At 39.7% G+C, this 20,549-nt stretch overlaps 1 protein-coding gene across 4 annotated transcripts in view; it reads right to left on the minus strand.

Annotated features, from left to right (window-relative positions):
• LOC124041748 (arf-GAP with GTPase, ANK repeat and PH domain-containing protein 3-like) overlaps positions 1-20,549 on the minus strand; it is a 238,369-nt gene that overhangs the window by 21,000 nt on the left and 196,820 nt on the right. For all 4 annotated transcript variants that reach the window (XM_046359704.1, XM_046359707.1, XM_046359702.1 and 1 more), the window contains exon 14: positions 974-1,128. In XM_046359704.1, coding sequence (XP_046215660.1) covers positions 974-1,128 — 155 coding nt within the window. The remainder of the gene's footprint in view (positions 1-973; positions 1,129-20,549) is intronic.

Here is a 20,549-nt window from a genome sequence, read left to right on the forward strand (position 1 = left end):
GCAGCATTTGATTTAGTGGATCATGAAATAATTTTGATAAAATTAATGCATTATGGTTTTAAGGAGGTAGCATTGAATTGGGTACAGTCATATCTAACTGACAGGAAACAGTCCACCTATATCAATGGTTAATTTTCTTCCCCTCATGTGTTAAACTGTGGAATACTGCAGGGCAGCTTCCTTGGGCCATTTCTTTATTTAATATATACCAATGATAGGGGCGGCAGGGTAGCCTAGTGGTTAGAGTGTTGGACTAGTAACCGGAAGGTTGCAAGTTCAAACCCCTGAGCTGACAAGGTACAAATCTGTCGTTCTGCCCCTGAACAGGCAGTTAACCCACTGTTCCTAGGCTGTCATTGAAAATTATATTTTTTTCTTATTTTGTTCTTAACTGACTTGCCTACATAATTTAAAACGGCCAAGTTCTATTCACAATGGTATTCAGTTGGTAAGAGACAGACAATCCGTAAATACTAGGAATAGATTGTCCAACATCTATGCGTTGTCCAGACAGAAAAGAGAAATAGGGAAAATAACATTTAGATTTAGAGCAATAAAGAAATGGAATAAATGAACTGAGCAAACTAGAAACCTTTCAATATATACATTTAAAAATGATTTTAAAACAATTTAAATATAATACATAGAAATGTTGTGGGACTATAGTAGATGAAGAATCAATATTTTTTAGATTAAGTATTTATTGGGTGATTGTGTTAGTATATTATGTATGTTTGTAATAGTGTGTTATATGTAAAAATGTGTTTGTATTATAAATTGTATTTTAATGTTTAAGGACTGTTGGAAGATTAGTCCAAATGGGGACTAAAATAGATCAAAATCAAATCAAATCAAATCCTGATTAGCAACCAGAGATTTTCATAGCCAAGTCACGTGGTCAGGAAAAATTCCTGACCCTTAACTAATCATGACTCGACAGACCCACAGTTTCCTCACTGTCTCTCATGCCCACCTTATTCTTCATGCTCTCGCAAGACTGCAGGCTGGCAAAGATCTGGCTCTCGATAGCTGTGACCCACAGCTCCCTCTCCTCAAACGTAGATGCCTCGAAATGCCACATCTGACCCGTCAGAGACACAATAATGAACTCAAACGACTCCTCCGACTCTGTAAAACATAAACCCACATGTACAGAGCATTAGGAAAGTGTTCAGACCCCTTCACTTTTTCCACATTTTGTTACGTTACAAACTTATTAAAAATGGATTAAATAAAAATGTTACTCATAAATCTACACACAATACCCCAACATTGCTATGAGACTTGAAATTTAGCTTAGGTGCATCCAGTTTCCATTGATCATCCTTGAGATGTTTCTACAACTTGATTGGAGTCCACCTGTGGTAAATTCAATTGATTGGACATGATTTGGAAATGCACACACCTGTCTATATAAGTTCCCACAGTTAATAGCGCATGTCAGAGCAAAAACCAAGGCATGAGGTCGAAGGAATTGTCTGAAGAATATGTTTGGAACCACCAAGAATCTTCCTGACTCAAACTGAGCAATCGAGAGAGAAGGGCCTTGGTCACAGGGAGGTGACCAAAAACCCGATGGTCACTCTGACAGAGCTCCAGAGGCGAAGGCTCTGATGTCAACAGTCGTTAGAAAGAGTTACAGGCTGGTTTTTGGAAAAATGAGCCAGAAAATAAAGTTTTTCTAGGTGGCTCCCATTTTGGCTGTAGTGTTTCCAAGCGTGTGAATGAGAGCGCGTTCTTTGGTATTTTCCTCCAGTAAAGACAATAACGATTCTCCGTCTTAAATTGTATCGTTTATTTACGTATTAGTGTACCTAAGGTTGGATTATAAACGTTATATGACATGTTTAGAAAGTTATATTAGTAATATTTGGGATTCAGTTTGCATGCCTTTTGATGGAGGGAAACTGGGTGGATTATTGACCTTCAGCGAGCCAGCAAAACTGAGTTTTTATGGATATAAAGAAGGACATTATCGAACAAAGGGACCATTTCTGATTTAACTGGGACCTTTTTGAGTGCCAACAGAAGAAGATCATCAAAGGTAAGGCATTTATTATATCGCTATTTATGACTTTCGTGTACCACCTGCCTGGTTGAAATATGTTTTTCATGGTTTTGTATGCGGGGCGCTGTCCTCAGATAATTGCGTGGTGTGCTTTCGCCGTAAAGCCTTTTTATAATCTGACTCAGGGGCTGGATTAACAAGAAGTTAAGCTTTATTCTGATGTATTACACTTGTGATTTTATGAAAGTTAAATATTTATAATTCTGTAGTTTGAATTTCGTGCTCTGCAATTTCACCGGATGTTGGCCAGCCCATAAGAAGTTAAGGACAATTGGGATAAATAAAAATATATACCAGTCTCATTTAAGGATCAAAACATTGACAGCTGTGCCACATAAATTGAAAAATAGTTGGGAAGAGATTTTCAATGTACCGATTCCATGGCACATGGAAAACGACGCCAGACTCAAAACGTAGAATATTTCAATTTAAATGATTATACAAAATCCTTGCAACCAATAGAATGTTATAAATATAAGGGGGATACAACCTTCCCAGCTCTGCAAATTTTGCTGTAGGGGGGCAGAATCATTAGATCATTTATTTTGGTACTGTCCATATGTAGCTTGTTTTTGGTCACAGGTCCAGGAATGGCTGAAGTATTGCAACATTTACCTACAGCTAACGCTGCAGGTAGCAATACTGGGTGATTTGAAAAGGCAGAGCCGATCAATAATATAATTATTATTTTAGCAAAAATATTTATCTTTAATTTACAATCTCTAGAAACTATGAGAATAGAATGCTCAGAACTTTTGTGAAGCATCACAGCACAGTTGAAAAATATATGGTAAGTACAAATGAAGAGATAGAAGGGAGGGGTTGAATGGAGCTGAAGGGTGGGACTAATAACAAAAAGATAACTAATGTAAAACATACGGGGTCTGTAAAATGTATATCGGTTCAGAACTTTTGTGAAATAGCACAGTTACAAATATATGGCAAATAGAAATCTGGATGGACATCAGAAGTAGAGGACGGCCAGTACAAAAAAAAAGGAAAGAAGATAACTATTGTAAGATAGAATGTGTCCGTAAAATGTACAGTTGAAGTCGGAAGTTTACATACACTTAGGTTGGAGTCATTAAAACTTGTTTTTCAACCACTCCACACATTTCTTGTTAACAAACTGTAGTTTTGGCAAGTCGGTTAGGACATCTACTTTCTGCATGACACAAGTCATTTTTCCAACAATTGTTTACAGACAGATTATTTCACTTATAATTCACTGTATCACAATTCTAGTGGGTCAGAAGTTTACATACACTAAGTTGACTGTGCCTTTAAACAGCTTGGAACATTCCAGAAAATGATGTCATGGCTCTAGAAGCTTCTGATAGGCTAATTGACATCATTTGAATCAATTGGAGGTGGATGGATTTCAAGGCCTACCTTCGAACTCAGTGCCTCTTTGATTGACATCATGGGAAAATCAAAAGAAATCAGCCAAGACCTCAGAAACAAAATTGTAGACCTCCACAAGTCTGGTCCGTCCTTGGGAGCAATTTCCAAACGCCTACCAAGTTCATCTGTACAAACAAGTATAAACACCATGGGACCACGCAGCCACCATACCGCTCAGGAAGGAGACGCGTTCTGTCTCCTAGAGATGAACGTACTTTGGTGCGAAAAGTGCAAATCAATTCCAGGACAACAGCAAAAGTCCTTGTGAAGATGCTGGAGGAAACTGGTACAAAAGTATCTGTATCCACAGTAAAACAAGTCCTAAACCGACATAACCTGAAAGGCCGCTCAGCAAGACTATGGTTTGCAACTGCACATGGGGACAAAGATAGTACTTTTTGTAGAAATGCCCTCTGGTCTGATGAAACAAAAATAGAACTGTTTGGCTATAATGACCATCATTATGTTTGGAGGAAAAAGGGGGAGGCTTGCAAGTATATGTATATACAGTTGAAATTGGATGTTTACTTACACCGTAGCAAAATATATTCCAACTCTGTTTTTCACAATTCCTGACATTTAATCCTAGTAAAAATTCCCTGTCTTAGGTCAGTTAGGTTCACCACTTTATGTTAAGAAAGTGAAACGTCAGAATAATTGTAGAGAGAATGGTTCATTTCAGCTTTTATTTCTTTCATCACATTCCCAGTGGGTCAGAAGTTTACATACACTCAATTAGTATTTGGTAGCAGTGCCTTTAAATTGTTTAACTTGAGTCTGAATTTTTGCCCATTCCTCCTGACAGAGCTGGTGTGACTGAGTCAGGTTTGTAGGCCTCTTTGCTCACACACACTTTTTCAGTTCTGCCCACAAATTTTCTATAGGGTTGAGGTCAGGGCTTTGTGATGGCCACTCCAATACCTCCAAGCCATTTTGCCACAACTTTGGAAGTATGCTTGGGGCCAATGTCCATTTGAAAGACCCGTTTGCAACCCGACTGATGTCTTCAATACATCCACATCATATTCCTTCCTCATGATGGCATTTATTTTGCGAAGCGCACCAGTCCCTGCTGCAGCAATGCACCCCCACAACATGATGCTGCCACCCCCATGCTTCACGGTTGGGATGGTGTTCTTCGCATTGCAAGCCTCCCCCTTTTTCCTCCAAATACAACAATGGTCATTATGGATAAAGAGTTCTATTTTTGTTTCATCTGTCCCCATGTGTAGTCTGGCTTTTTTATGGGGTTTTTGGAACAGTGACCTCGTCCTTGCTGAGCAGCCTTTAAGGTGATGTCGGTTTATGACTATTTTACTGTGGATATACAGTGGAGCAAAAAACGTATTTATTCAGCCACCAAGTGTGCAAGTTCTCCCACTTAAAAGGATAAGAGAGGCCTGTAATGTTCATCATAGGTACACTTCAACTATGACAGACAAAATGAGAAAGAAAATCCAGAAAATCACATTGTAGGATTTTTAATGAATTTATTTGCAAATTATGGTGGAAAAGAAGTATTTGGTCAATAACAGAAGTTTATCTCAATACTTTGTTATATACCCTTTGTTGGCAATGACAGAGGTCAAACATTCTCTGTAAGTCTTCACAAGGTTTTCACACACTGTTGCTAGTATTTTGGCCCATTCCTCCATGCAGATCTCCTCTAGAGCAGTGATGTTTTGGGGCTGTTGCTGAGCAACATGAACTTTCAACTCCCTCCAAAGATTTTCTATGGGGTTGAGATCTGGCCACTCCAGGACCTTGAAATGCTTCTTACGAAGCCACTCCTTCGTTGCCCGGGTGGTGTGTTTGGGATCATTGTCATGCTGAAAGATCCAGCCATGTTTCATCTTCAATGCTCTTGCTGATGGAAGGTTTTCACTCAAAATCTCACGATGCATGGCCCCTTTCATTCTTTCCTTTACACAGATCAGTCGTCCTGGTCCCTTTGCAGAAAAACAGCCCAAAAGCATGATGTTTCCACCCCCATGCTTCACAGTAGGTATGGTGTTCTTTGGATGCAACTCAGCATTCTTTTTTTTCAGATCCTCAGAGAGTTCTTTGCCATGAAGTGCCATGTTGAACTTCCAGGGACCAGTCAGTATGAGGGAGTGTGAGAGCGATGACAACAAATTTAACACACCTGCTCCCCATTCACACCTGAGACCTTGTAACACTAACAAGTCACATGACACCGGGGAGGGAAAATGGCTAATTGGGCCCAATTTGGACATTTTCACTTAGGGGTGTACTCACTTTTGTTGCCAGCGGATTAGACATTAATGGCTGTGTGTTGAGTTATTTTGAGGGGACAGCAAATGTACACTGTTATACAAGCTGTACACTCACTACTTTACTCACTTCAGTGTTGTCACATGAAAAGATATACTCAAATATTTACAAAAATGTGAGGGGTGTACTCACTTTTGTGATATACTGTATATAAATACATTTGCAAAAATAAAACCCCAACCGGTTTTGGGGTATTATCTGTAGATTGATGAGGTGAAAAAACAATGTAATCCATTTGAAAATAAGCCTGTAAAGTAACAAAATGTGGAAAAAGTGAAGGGATCTAAATACTTTCTGAATGCACTGATGAGTAAATACTGTGAAATAAGACCAAATGAAATCAATTAAGAAACAACATTCAAATGAGACAAAAGTATTGGGTTTTATTTACGAAACAGATTGGGTATTTTTGGACAAAGCTAAAATACTGTAGATTACAATTTCTTCTGTAATTGATTGTTTGTCATTGATAATAATAGCCTAGTAATAAATAATGAATATCATGTAGCAAACACTTTTATCCAAAGTGACTTACGGCAAAAATACCCACTGAAACCGGTATCAGGGTACTTTTAGCTACTCAACACTGATTGTGTACTCTTGACAATAATGGCAATCACTATAAATTCAAAACAGATTTCAACAGTCTAATCAAAAAAAGCTCTGTGTATTTATTCTAGTGGATAATTCTCATAAGTATATACTGTATCTATACTATATCTTAGTCTATGCCGATCTGACATTTGCTCGTCCATAAATGTATATATTCTTAATTCCATTCCTTTACTTAGATTTGTGTGCCTTAGGTATATGTTGTGAAATTGTTAGATATTACCGCACTGTCGGAGCTAGAAACACAAGCATTTTGCTACGCCCGCAAGAACATCTGCTAAACACGTGTATGTGACTAATACAATTTGATTTGAATGTGTTGTTCACGATGAAGCAGGCTTTATGAAAATGTCACCTGTCATCTGCCTGGGCAAGGGCTTTGCAACAACATATGCTATAATACATGTCATAATGCCTCCCCCGTTTACAAGTAATTCATTAACACAATGATAATACACTAGAAAATGACTGATGTAAATCGTCTAGTCCTCTGCACATGCTTTATCTCATAGCCAAACGATTTGTAATTACCTAATTATGGCTATGCAAATATAGCGGGCTAATTTGCATAACGCATGTTTCCCTGCCTCCAGCAGGAGACTGGGGAGGAGGGTACAGACAAGGGGGAGATTGGGCTCCTCCAACACATCTCCCATCAGCCCTCTCTTTGCACACCCAGATTGTATGTAATAAACAGAGTTCACAGTCGTATAAAGAGATCAGAATTCAAAGCTCTGGTAAAATCGGTGTGTATGTAAAAAGGGCTCGTGTGTGCTGGAGTTGGGAGGGAGTCAGTACTGAGCTATTATCTGTAGACACCGGACATTTGGAGTGTGGCGACATGGACTCGCTAGTCGATCTTCATACCCATTTCAGACAGAAGATGCGGTATGTTACCCTTTCAAACCGACTCTTATATACCACTTATTTGCAGGTCTACCATTTTATACATATCAGTGGGTAACTGGCAAATTGGCAGGGTTGTTGGGTGTTGTTAAACCATGGGGCCAGTTTGCAGTTCAAATTAGAGAGGTGTTAATGAATTGTGACCCGTTTCAAGAAGCTGGGCATATGTCGCACATCACTACTTCACAGGAGAGGCATTTGAATCTATATTTTTAATCAAAATGCTTTTTTTGTTGCCAGAAATGCCTTCTGAAACATATGAACTTTCATGTGCCTTAATAACAAATGTGCATGCCATCTGTAAATACAAATACAATTGTTAAATTAGGAGCCTAGTTGGTTTTACCAAAGAAAAAGTGAGGACCCTTCCCACTAGCCATGATTGGCTGAGATATAATGCAGAACTGCAAAAGTGTTGCTATTGCTTTCAACATTGCTGCCCTGAATTTAACAGGTGCTATCGACAAAGATCATTGAGAAGGTGTGATGGACTACATTCTGGAGGACGATTGCGCCATGCTCACTCTCTGAATCTGAAAATGATTCAGACGATGAGGAAATCCCTGATTTAGGTAAAATCATTTTTATTGAACCAGACATTGTAGAGTCTTCTGATGACAGTGATGGGGAGGAAAAGTCAATCAACAGTGTTGTTGTCACGGAAGAAGTTGACAGCATTTTGAAATCAGTGGAATGTCCGGTGGAAGAAGAGTATGATTGCATTTATTTGATTCGATTTATTAGGATCCCCACTAGCCGACGCCAATGGCGACAGCTAGTCTTACTGGGATCTGACACATAACAAAAAAGACATTACAGACCAAAGACTTTACAATTGGAATACATTTAAAAACATTAACATGTAGTGTGTGTATGTGTGTGTGCATCTATCAGTTACACATACACACAACAAGTAGACCACATGGGGGAGAGGCGTGGTGCCTTGCGCTATCTATGTAAGATGGAGTTCCATGCAATCATGGCTCTGGATAATACTCTACTTCTCCTTGAATTTGTTCTGGAGATTGTGAAAAGATGCCTTGTGGCATGCCTGGTTGGGTAAGTGTGTGTGTCAGTGTTGTGTGTAAGTTGACTACGCAAACAATTTCCAACACAATGTTTCTCGTAAAAGCAAGAAGTGACGCAGTCAGTCTTTCCTCAACTCTTAGCCAAGAGGGGCCTCCCTAGTTGCGCAGCGGTCTAATGCACTGCAATGCATTAGACCGCTGCTAGCAGTGCTAGCTGCGTTACTACAGATCCTGGTTAGATACCGGGCTGTGTCACTGCCGGCGGGGAGACTCATGAGGCGACGCACAACTGTCCCATCGTTGCTCAGGTTAGGGGATGGTTTGGATGGCCAGGTCGTCCTTGTCCCATTGCACTCCAGCGACTCCTGTGCCGTGCCGGGTGCATGCACGCCGACACGGCCCCAGATGTACGGTGTTTCCTCCGACACATTGGTGAGGCTGGCTTCTGGGTTAAGCGCACATTGTGTCGAGATGCAGTGCGGCTTGGCGGGGTTGTGTTTTGAAGGACGCATGGCTCTCGACCGTCACCTCTCCCGAGTCCATATGGGAGTTGCAGCGATGGGACAAGACAGTAACTACCAACTTTTACTAGGATGTATATGGCTAAAGGCGTATGTAAACTTCCGACTTACTGTATGTAATGATTTGTACCAAATACAATGCTCTTAGTTTTAGAGATGTTCAGGACCAGTTAATTATTGTTCACCCATCCCAAAAGAGACTGCAACTCTTTGTTAAGGGTTTCAGCGAATTAATTAGCTGTGGCTGCTGATGTTGATGCGTACATGGACACACATGCTTTGTTTAATGCCAGTGGCAGCTCATTGGTAAAATTAGAAAAGAGTAGAGGGCCTAGAGAGCTGCCCTCCGGTACACCACACTTTACATGTTTGACATTAGAGAATCTTCCATTAAAGAAAACCCTCTGAGTCCTATTAGATAGATAGCTCTGAGGTTGAAAAGACATAACAGATACGTTTTCTCAACTACAGGTTATGGTCAATAATATCAAAGGCTGCCCTGAAATCTAACACTACAGCTCCCACAATCTTCTTCTTATCAATTTATTTAAACCAATCATCAGTCATTTGTGTCAGTGCAGTACATATTACGTGCCCTTATCTATAAGCATGCTGATAGTCTGTTGTTAATTTGTTTACAGAGAAATAGCATTGTATTTGGGCAAACACCAATTTTTTACAACAGTTTGCTAAGAGCTGGTGGCTAAGAGCTGAGCTGGTCTTCTGATAGAACCAGTAAAGGCTGCTTTACCACTCTTGGGTAGCGGAATGATTCGGGCTTCTCCACAGGTCAGAGGACAAAGATTTTCCTCTAGGCTCAGATTAAAGACATGACATAAAGGACTGGCTATAGAGTCAGCTACCATCCTCAGTAGCTTTCCATCGAAGTTGTCAATGCCAGGTGGTTTGTCATTATTGATCGATAACAAAAACATTTCCACCTCTCCCACACTAACTTTACAAAATTCTAACTTACAATGCTTTTCTTTCATTAAGAATAATTGGCAACATCAAATGGTTTTGTGATGAATTAGCCATCTGAGTCTATGAAAGACGGAGTTGAATTTGTCATTTTGCCCGTAATTTAATTTAAACGTTTTTTTTTTAAATCTTGGCTTCATAATACAGATTCTTCTTCTTTTTGTTGAGTTTAGTCACATTATTTCTCAATTTTCAGTAAGTCAGCCAGTCTGATGTGCAGCCAGACTTATTAGCCACTCCCTTTGCCACATCTCTTTCAATCCTACAGTTGTTTAATTCCTCATCAATTGCTGGAGCCTTAACAGTTCTAACAGTCAGTTTCTTAACAGGTACAGGTTAATCAAGAAATGCATCAAGTGTAGCATCTTGATGCTCCTTATTAATCACATCAGACTAACAAATATTTTTTAACAACCACGACTCACAACAAAATATTTAGTTTGATCTTTTACACACTATTTTAGGCCCAGCTTTTGGAACTTTGGCTTTCCTGGATATACAGTGCCTTGCGAAAGTATCGGCCCCCTTGAACTTTGCGACCTTTTGCCACATTTCAGGCTTCAAACATAAAGATGTAAAACTGTATTTTTTTGTGAAGAATCAACAACAAGTGGGACACAATCATGAAGTGGAACGACATTTATTGGATATTTCAAACTTTTTTAACAAATCAAAAACTGAAAAATTGGGTGTGCAAAATTATTCAGCCCCCTTAAGTTAATACTTTGTAGCGCCACCTTTTGCTGCGATTACAGCTTAAGTCGCTTGGGGTATGTCTCTATCAACATCGAAGACTGAATGTTTTTCCCATTCCTCCTTGCAAAACAACTCAGTGAGGTTGGATGGAGAGCATTTGTGAACAGCAGTTTTCAGTTCTTTCCACAGATTCTCGATTGGATTCAGGTCTGGACTTTGACTTGGCCATTCTAACACCTGGATATGTTTATTTTTGAACCATTCAATTGTAGATTTTGCTTTATGTTTTGGATCATTGTCTTGTTGGAAGACAAATCTCCGTCCCAGTCTCAGGTCTTTTGCAGACTCCATCAGGTTTTCTTCCAGAATGGTCCTGTATTTGGCTCCATCCATCTTCCCATCAATTTTAACCATCTTCCCTGTCACTGCTGAAGAAAAGCAGGCCCAAACCATGATGCTGCCACCACCATGGTTGACAGTGGGGATGGTGTGTTCAGGGTGATGAGCTGTGTTGCTTTTACGCCAAACATAACGTTTTGCATTGTTGCCAAAAAGTTCAATTTTGGTTTCATCTGTCCAGAGCACCTTCTTCCACATGTTTGGTGTGTCTCCCAGGTGGCTTGTGGCAAACTTTAAACAACACTTTTTACGGATATCTTTAAGAAATGGCTTTCTTCTTGCCACTCTTCCATAAAGGCCAGATTTGTGCAATATACGACTGATTGTTGTCCTATGGACAGAGTTTCCCACCTCAGCTGTAGATCTCTGCATTTCATTGATCATGGGCCTCTTGGCTGCATCTCTGATCAGTCTTCTCCTTGTATGAGCTGAAAGTTTAGAGGGACAGGTCTTGGTAGATTTTCAGTGGTCTGATTCCTTCCATTTCAATATTATCGCTTGCACAGTGCTCCTTGGGATGTTTAAAGCTTGGGAAATCTTTTTGTATCCAAATCCGGCTTTAAACTTCTTCACAACAGGACCTGCCTGGTGTGTTCCTTGTTCTTCATGATGCTCTCTGCGCTTTTAACGGACCTCTGAGACTATCACAGTGCAGGTGCATTTATACGGAGACTTGACATTGGATTTCCAGAATAATTTTGCACGCCCAATTTTTTCACTGAGTCCCACTTGTTGTTGATTCTTCAACGTTTTAATCTTTATGTTTGAAGTAGCATGTTATCACTGCATCCAATGGGTACGGATACAGCTTTAGAATAACGTTCTAGAGTATTAGTAACAATCACATACATTGTGGGGCTGAATAATTTTGCACGCCCAATTTTTCAGTTTAAAAAAGTTTGAAATATCAATAAATGTCATTCCACTTCATGATTGTGTCCCACTTGTTGTTGATTCTTCACAAAAAAATACCGTTTTATATCTTTATGTTTGAAGCCTGAAATTGAGGTCAAAGTTTGTCACTGTATTTTTGTTAAACACCCTGGTAGGTTGATTAACAATCTGACAAATACCTGAACCTGATTACCCTGGTAGGTTGGCACAGGCACAGGTTACAGTGAGAAGCTTCCTCTTGAGCGCACAGCTTGATGAAAACCAGTCAATATTCAGGTCCCTAAGAAAGTAGACCTCTCTGTTTACATCACATACATTTCACACATTTCATACATCAAGCATTTCACACATATTATTTAGATACTGACTGTTATCACTTGGTGGCCTACAGCAACACCCCAAAAGAAAAGGCTTTAGATGTGCCAGGTAAACCTGCAACCACAACACTTCAATAACACTTTATATAAAATCTTCTCTAAACATTACAGGGATATGGCTTGTTTTCCTTTGAACCGACCTAGTCATGATTGCGATAAAGTTTTTAATTGGGCTGTCACCAGAGTGTGTGTATATATATATGTACAGGTATATGGCTCTGGTTGTTACCATCCATCTGGCAGTTCTAAATTTTGCTAGGCATGTCACTTCACACATCTCCTGCGTGCATAGCCCACCACATGCACTGTTTTCTTAACCACAAATAATTACTGTGGGAATAAATCACTGAATGACAAAAATATTATAATAAAGCGGGCTAATGCAATTGAAGGCATCAAATTATTGCTTACTGAAACTCCCAAAGTCTTCCAATTGCTCTAATACATTTGAAGCACTAGCCTACCTGCTGTTTCAGCACTGATTTACACTGCTTTGAGACACTGCCAGATTTTCCTTTTTACTGAATCACCGTTTGAATATTGGTTAGGCTACAATTAGGCTGAATAAATCTAAATTGAGGTTGGTGCTGCTTCTGATCAACTTGTCTCGCTGGCTCATTTATAAGCACTGATGAGAACATTTTTCTACCATGTTATGCAGCGTAACAAGTGGAGTCTTTTGCTCTTTACTCGCAGATGCTTAGTAGCCCAGGCCCATTACTGGCCAAAAGCCTGCGACTTGGTCTTGTGATTTTGTGGTTTTGTTCCACTGAATCGCTGTCCGTATATTTGGTTAATTGGAGGTGGTATAGCTCAACTATTCGTTTGCTCATCTACTACTGATCATAAACATTTAGCATGCAATAATGTAGCCCAAATAAAGTGGAGGCCTATTATTTTGCCCGATTGAGTATAGGCAAGTCCTCGCGGTGAACTATGAATACGAGACTCACATGCTTTTAAAAACAGGATTGCTATTATTTCCTATCAGTATTATGATGAAGATACTCTCAATGTAAGAGCTTACGCCTGCTCCCTAACAAAGCAGATTGAGGGTAGGAAAGAGATGAAACATGGATTATGTTCCAAAATAGCTGTGTGGGGAAAATATGATTTGTATTTTATTCTGTTATTCCACTGTAATCTTAGCCTACAAAAACATGTATTTGTGTTGACTGTGATGAGGGAAAGTGTGTCTTGTCTTTTTAATGAACAAAATTTAAAAAAGATTTCTCGTGCATTACGCAGCCATGTAGCCGATAGGCTGCACAGACCAGTAAAATAATTTAAACTAAAAATACGCTGTTCTATTCTATTGAAAATACATTTTATTAGACGTATAATGTTTCTCAGGACCTGCCTAAACATATTAATAATGTATTTCTTTGTGATGGTGTATATTCAAAGGATTTATTCAAATCCACCCACATCGGCCTACGTTTACACCCACTCATAAACTTGCCGGCATGTGCATGGGCCGTATCCCCCCCATCATATCTATCCCCTCTTGAATCGTGGCATTGAACGCTTTAGTAGGATTCTTTCTCTTCACAACTGGCTACTTGATTATTGCAGCTCAATGGGTGTAACTTTTTTTGAAAATTTCGATACCTTTTGGAAACAAAACACGTTTTATAAGGAAGATGGTATCCACCCAAATCATTTGCATTCCTGGATCCTTTCACAACATTATAAGGCTGCATTGAGACAATTACTTATCAATGACCCAGGCCCAGCTCAGTTAATACCTACCATTGTGATTAGTTGTCATAGTGCTTCAGCAAATGTACATTATACCAGGGGGGTTGGTAGACACAATGTAAGCAACATAATTTATGTCCCTCTAACTGCCCTGAATGCCTCTGCTGATCCTACAGCTAGTGTATGCAGTAATCATGTATCTATTGAACCTTTATTTAACTAGGCAAGTCAGTTAAGAACACATTCTTATTTACAATTACGGCCTAGGAACAGTGGGTTAACTGCCTTGTCCAAGGGCAGGACAACATATCTTTACCTTGTCAGCTCGGGGATTTGACCGAGCAATCTTTCGGTTACTGGCCCAACGCTCTAACCACCAGGCTAACTGCCACCCCTATGAACCAGATATACAGTGGGGCAAAAAAAGTATTTAGTCAGCAACCAATTGTGCAAGTTCTTCCACTTAAAAAGATGAGAGAGGCCTGTAATTTTCATCATAGGTACACTTCAACTATGACAGACAAAATGAGAAAAAAAATCCTGAAAATCACATTTGTAGGATTTTTAATGAATTTATTTGCAAATTATGGTGGAAAATAAGTATTTGGTCAATAACAAAAGTTTATCTTAATACTTTGTTATATACCCTTTGTTGGCAATGACAGAGGTCAAACATTTTCTGTAAGTCTTCACAAGGTTCTCACACACTGTTGCTGGTATTTTGGCCCATTCCCCCATGCAGATCTCCTCTAGAGCAGTGATGTTTTGGGGCTGTTGCTGCGCAACATGGACTTTCAACTCCCTCCAAAGATTTTCTATGGGGTTGAGATCTGGAGACTGGCTAGGCCACTCCAGGACCTTGAAATGCTTCTTACGAAGCCACTCCTTCGTTGCCCGGGCGGTGTGTTTGGGATCATTGTCATGCTGAAAGACCCAGCCACGTTTCATCTTCAATGCCTTTGCTGAAAAATCTCACGATACATGGCCCCATTCATTCTTTCCTTTACACGGATCAGTCGTCCTGGTCCCTTTGCATAAAAACAGCCCCAAAGCATGATGTTTCCACCCCCATGCCGCACAGTTCTTTGGATGCAACTCAGCATTCTTTGTCCTCCAAACACGACGAGTTGGATGTCATAAGGTGAATGCACCAATTTGTAAGTCGCTCTGGATAAGAGCGTCTGCTAAATGACTTAAATGTAAATGTAAATGAGTTGAGTTTTTACCAAAAAGTTATATTTTGGTTTCATCTGACCATATGACATTCTCCCAATCTTCTTCTGGATCATTAAAATGCTCTCTAGCAAACTTCAGACGGGCCTGGACATGTACTGGCTTAAGCAGTGGGACACATCTGCCACTGCAGGATTTGAGTCCCTGGCAGCGTAGTGTGTTACTGATGGTAGGCTTTGTTACTTTGGTCCCAGCTCTCTGCAGGTCATTCACTCGGTCCCCCCAGTGTGGTTCTGGGATTTTTGCTCACCGTTCTTGTGATCATTTTGACCCCACGGGGTGAGATCTTGCGTGGAGCCCCAGATCGAGGGAGATTATCAGTGGTCTTATATGTCTTCCATTTCTTAATAATTGCTCCCACAGTTGATTTCTTCAAACCAAGCTGATTACCTATTGCAGATTCAGTCTTCCCAGCCTGGTGCAGGTCTGGTGACCAATACTTATTTTCCACCATAATTTGCAAATAAATTCATAAAAATCCTACAATGTGATTTTCTGGATTTATTTCCTTCTAATTCTGTCTGTCATAGTTGAAGTGTACCTATGATGAAAATTACAGTCCTCTCATCTTTTTAAGTGGGAGAACTTGGAGTGGGAGTGGGTAAAGCAATGAAAACAAGTAAGCATCCCAGAAAAGTGCTCAAAATAGCCTACGTTAACATACAGTACCAGTCAAAAGTTTGGACACACCTACTCATTCAAGGGTTTTTCTTTATTTTTACTATTTTAATAATAGTAATAATAGTGAACAGATCAAAACTATGAAATAACACATATGGAATCATGTAGTAACTATATTTAAACAAATAAACAAATCAAAATATATTTTAGATTTTTCGAAGTAGCCACCCTTTGCCTTGATGAAAGCTTTGCACACTCTTGCCATTCTCTCAACCAGCTTCACCTGGAATGCACTTGTTGCACTTGTTGGCTGCTTTTCCTTCACTCTGTGGTCCAACTCCTCCCAAACCATCTAAATTTGGTTGAGGTCGGGTGATTGTGGAGGCAGGTCATCTGATGTAGCTGTCCATCACTCTCTTTCTTGGTCAAATAACCCTTACACAGCCTGGAGGTGTGTTGGGTCATTGTCAATTTCCCGTGGATTGATGAGGAATTGAACAATTGTATGGTTGAGATGGATGAGGCAAAAGGAATGGCAAATACATCTGGCAGCACAACTGATTGGCAAACATATTGCAAATTGAGAAATCATGTGACTAAACTGAATAATAAGAAGAAGAAAATACAATCTGAAACGGAGATAAATGACAAAGAATGATAGTAAAAAGCATTGGAGCACCTTAAATTACATTTTGGGAAAAAAGGCAAACTCAGCTCATTGAATCATTCATCACAAACCCGACTGATATTGCTACTTTAATATTTTTTCCTTGGCATGATTAGCAAACTTAGTCATGACATGCCAGCAACAAAAGCTGACACTAAACATCCAAGTATATCTGACCAAATTATGAAAGACGAGCATTGTAACTTTGAATTCTGTAAAGTAAGTATGGAAGAGGTGAAAAAATGATTGTTGTCTATCAACAATGACAAGCCACCGGGGTCTGACAACTTGGATGGAAAATTACTACGGATAATAGCGGACGATATTGCCACTCCTATTTGCCATATATTTAATGTAAGCCAACTAGGAAGTGCCCCCGGGCCTGGAAAGACGCAAAAGTCATTCCTCTACCTAAGAATAGTAAAGCCCCCTTTACTGGCTCAGCCGACCAATCAGCCTGTTACCAATACCTTGTAAACCTTTGGAAAAAATGGTGTTTGACCAGATACAATGCTATTTTACGGTAAACTAATTGACAACAGCCTTTCAGCACACTTATAGGGAAGGACATTCATCAAGCACAGCACTTACACAAATGACTGATGATTGGCTGAGAGAAATTGATGATACAAAGATTGTGGGGGCTGTTTTGTTAGACTTCAGTGCAGCTTTAACATTATCGATCATAGTCTGCTGCTGGAAAAACGTATGGTGTATGTGTTATGGCTTTACACGCCCTGCTGTATTGTGGATAAAGAGTTAACTGTCAAAAAGAACACAGAGGGTGTTCTTTAATGGAAGCCTCTCAAACATAATCCATGTAGAATCAGTAATTCCCCAGGGCAGCTGTCTAGGCCCATTACATTTTTCAATCTGTGCTAACAACATACCATTGGCTTTGAGTAAAGCAAGTGTGTCTATGTATGTGGATGACTCAAAACTATACACGTCAGCTATTACAGTACCTGAAATTACTGAAACACTTAAAGAGATGCAGTTAGTTTCAGAGAGGGTGGCAAGGAATAAATTAGTCCTCAATATTTATAAAACTAAAAGCATTGTATTTGGGAGAAATCATTCAATAAATCCTAAACCTCAACTAAATTTTGTAATAAATAATGTGGAAATTGAGCAAGTTGAGGTGACTAAACTGCTTGGAGTAACCCTGGATTGTAAACTGTGATGGTCAAAACATTTTTATACAACAGTAGCTAAAATGGGAAGAAGTCTGTCCACAAAAATGTGTTGTTCTACCTTCTTAACAGCACTCTTAACAAGGCAGGTCCTAAAGACCCTAGTTTTGTCGCACCTGGACTACTGTTCAGGTGCAACAAAAAGTGAATTAGCTCAGAACACAGAGAGCAAACATTAATAATATGCATGTCAATCTCTCCTCCCTCAAAGTGGAAGATAGATCGACTTCATCACTACTTGTATTTGTGAGAGGTATTGACATGTTGAATGCACCGAGCTGTCTGTTTGAACTAGTGGCACACAGCTCGGACACCCATGCATACCCCACAAGACATGTCACAAGAGGTCTCTTCACAGTCCCCATGTCCAGAATAGTATATGGGAGGCGCACAGTACTACACAGAGCCATGATTACATGGAACTGTATTCCACATCAAGTAACTGATGCAAGCAGAAAAATTTGATTTAAAAAATATAAAAATACACATTATGGAACAGCAGGGACTGTGAAGCAACACAAACACGTACATACACACACACATAAGATAACATACACACACGTACACATGTATTTTGTTTTATAGATTTGTGGTAGTGCTGGAGTAGGAGCCTTAGGGCACACAGTGTGTTGTGAAATGTGTGAATGTATTGTAATGAATTTAAAATTGTATAACTGACATCAATTTTGCTGGACCCCATGAAGAGTAGCTGCTGCCTTGGCAGATACATATAAAAATGTGGTAAAAATGGGACTGTATGAATTGGGTTCTTAAAAATATTATTTCAACAGGTTTGATTCTTTTTACAGGCACACTACATGACCAAACGTATGTGGACATCTGCTTGTTGAACATCTCATCCCAAGATAATTTCAAAATCAGGGCTCTGTGTAGGCCAGTCAAGTTCTTCCACACCGGTCTCGAGAAACCATTTCTGTATGGACTCCGCTTTGTGCACACGGCATTGTCATGCTGAAACAGCAACAGATTGGGCCTTCCCCAAACTGTTGCCACAAACTTGGAAGCACAGAATTATCTAAAATGTCATTGTATGCTGTAGCGGTAAGATTTCCCTTTACTGGAACTAAGGGCTCTAGCCCAAACCGTGAAAAACATTCCCAGACCATTATTCCTCATCCACAAAACTTTACAGTTGGCACTATGCATTGGGGCAGGTAGCGTTCTCCTGGCAATCCGCCAACCCGGATTCGTCCGTCAGACTGCCAGATGGTGAAGCGTGATTCATCACTCCAGAGAACGCGTTTTCACTGCTCCAGAGTCCAATGGCTGCGAGCTTTACACCACTCTGGCCGACGCTTGGCATTGCGCATGGTGATCTTTGGCTTGTGTGCAGCTGCTCGGCCATGGAAACACATTTCTTGAAGCTGCCGACTATTGTGCTGACGTTGCTTCCAGAGGTAGTTTGGAACTCGGTACTGAGTGTTGCAACAGAGGACAGATTATTTGTACATGCTACGCGCTTCAGCGGTCCCGTTCTGTGAGCTTGTACAACCTACCACTTCGCGGCTGAGCCATTGTTGCTCCTAGATGTTTCAACTTAACAACAACATTACTTACAGTTGACTGGGGAAGCTCTAGTAGGGCAGAAATTTGACGAAATGACTTGTTGGAAAGGTGGTATCCTATGACGGTGCCAGGTTGAAAGCCACTGAGCTCTGCAGGAAGGCAATTATACTGCCAATGTTTGTCTATAGGGATTGTATGGCTGTGTCCTCGATTATATACACCTGTCAGCAACGGGTGTGGCTGAAATAGCCGGATCCACTAATTTGAAGGGTTGTCCACATACTTCATTCTCTCAATTTTTGTATACATAGTGTATCAAAGTCAGTGGTGGAAAAAGTATCCAATTGTCATACTTGATTAAAAGTAAAGATACCTTAATATAAAATGACTCAAATAAAAGTGAAATTCACCCAGTAAAAACTACTTGAGTAAAAGTCTAAAAGTATTTGGTTTTAAATATACTTAAGTATCAAAAGTAAATGTAATTGCAAAAGTATAAATCATTTCAAATTGGTTATATTAAGCAAACCAGACAGCACAATTGTCTTGTAAAAAGAGCGGGCTCCTGGCTACACTCCAATATTCAAAATTTACAAACTCATTTCCAGTTAATGAGTCCACCAGATCAGAGGTAGTAGGGATGACCAGGGATGTTCTCTTGATGAGTGAGTGAATTTGACAATTTCCCTGTCCTGCTAAGCATTCAAAATGTCAATAAGCACCTTTGGGTATCAGGGAAAATGTATGGAGTATAATGTACAGAAACCCAAAATACGACTTAAGTAGTACTTTCAATCATTTTTACTTAAGCACTTTACACCACTGCATAAAGTCAGTCTGTAAAGAGTATAGGTCTTTAGGTGGCTTTTATTTTTTCCATGCTTTTTACCCACTACCCCTTTAAGATATACAAACAAGCTTGGTTAATTATGCAGGCATGGTAAATTAGTGGGATTTGGGTCTGTGTATGAAAAGGATAATAAGTCCATACATCCATTCCCAGAACCAAAAGTAAGTAGTTGGTTCTGGCTGTGGGGATTGTAGCAATCACAATGCTCTAGTGGAGGGTCTCCTCTTCAGGGGCAAAGCTATAATCCAATTAGCTCGACACCAACTTCAATTATCTGATCTCGTTTGAGATATCGACTACAGGTAACAGAATCAATAAAGACCTCAGAGCATCTTATTTAAACATACAGTACAGTTAAGGAGTGTTTACATATGGAAGTCTGGGTTTGAGTAATGTTACAATGACTCTCAAAGGCTTAGAGTAACATGATGTGATGCTTAGTTGGTGTCTTATTGAGTTCCTTTTGGTGTTAGAAGGTCCTATTATCCTATCAATAATCATTTGTTAAGGAAACTGAACAAACGATAAAAGATATATGATTGAATTAAAAATTCAGACATTCAGTCAGTTTTTTTT

Source organism: Oncorhynchus gorbuscha, linkage group LG08 (genome assembly GCF_021184085.1).
Source record: "Oncorhynchus gorbuscha isolate QuinsamMale2020 ecotype Even-year linkage group LG08, OgorEven_v1.0, whole genome shotgun sequence".
NCBI lineage: Eukaryota > Metazoa > Chordata > Actinopteri > Salmoniformes > Salmonidae > Oncorhynchus > Oncorhynchus gorbuscha.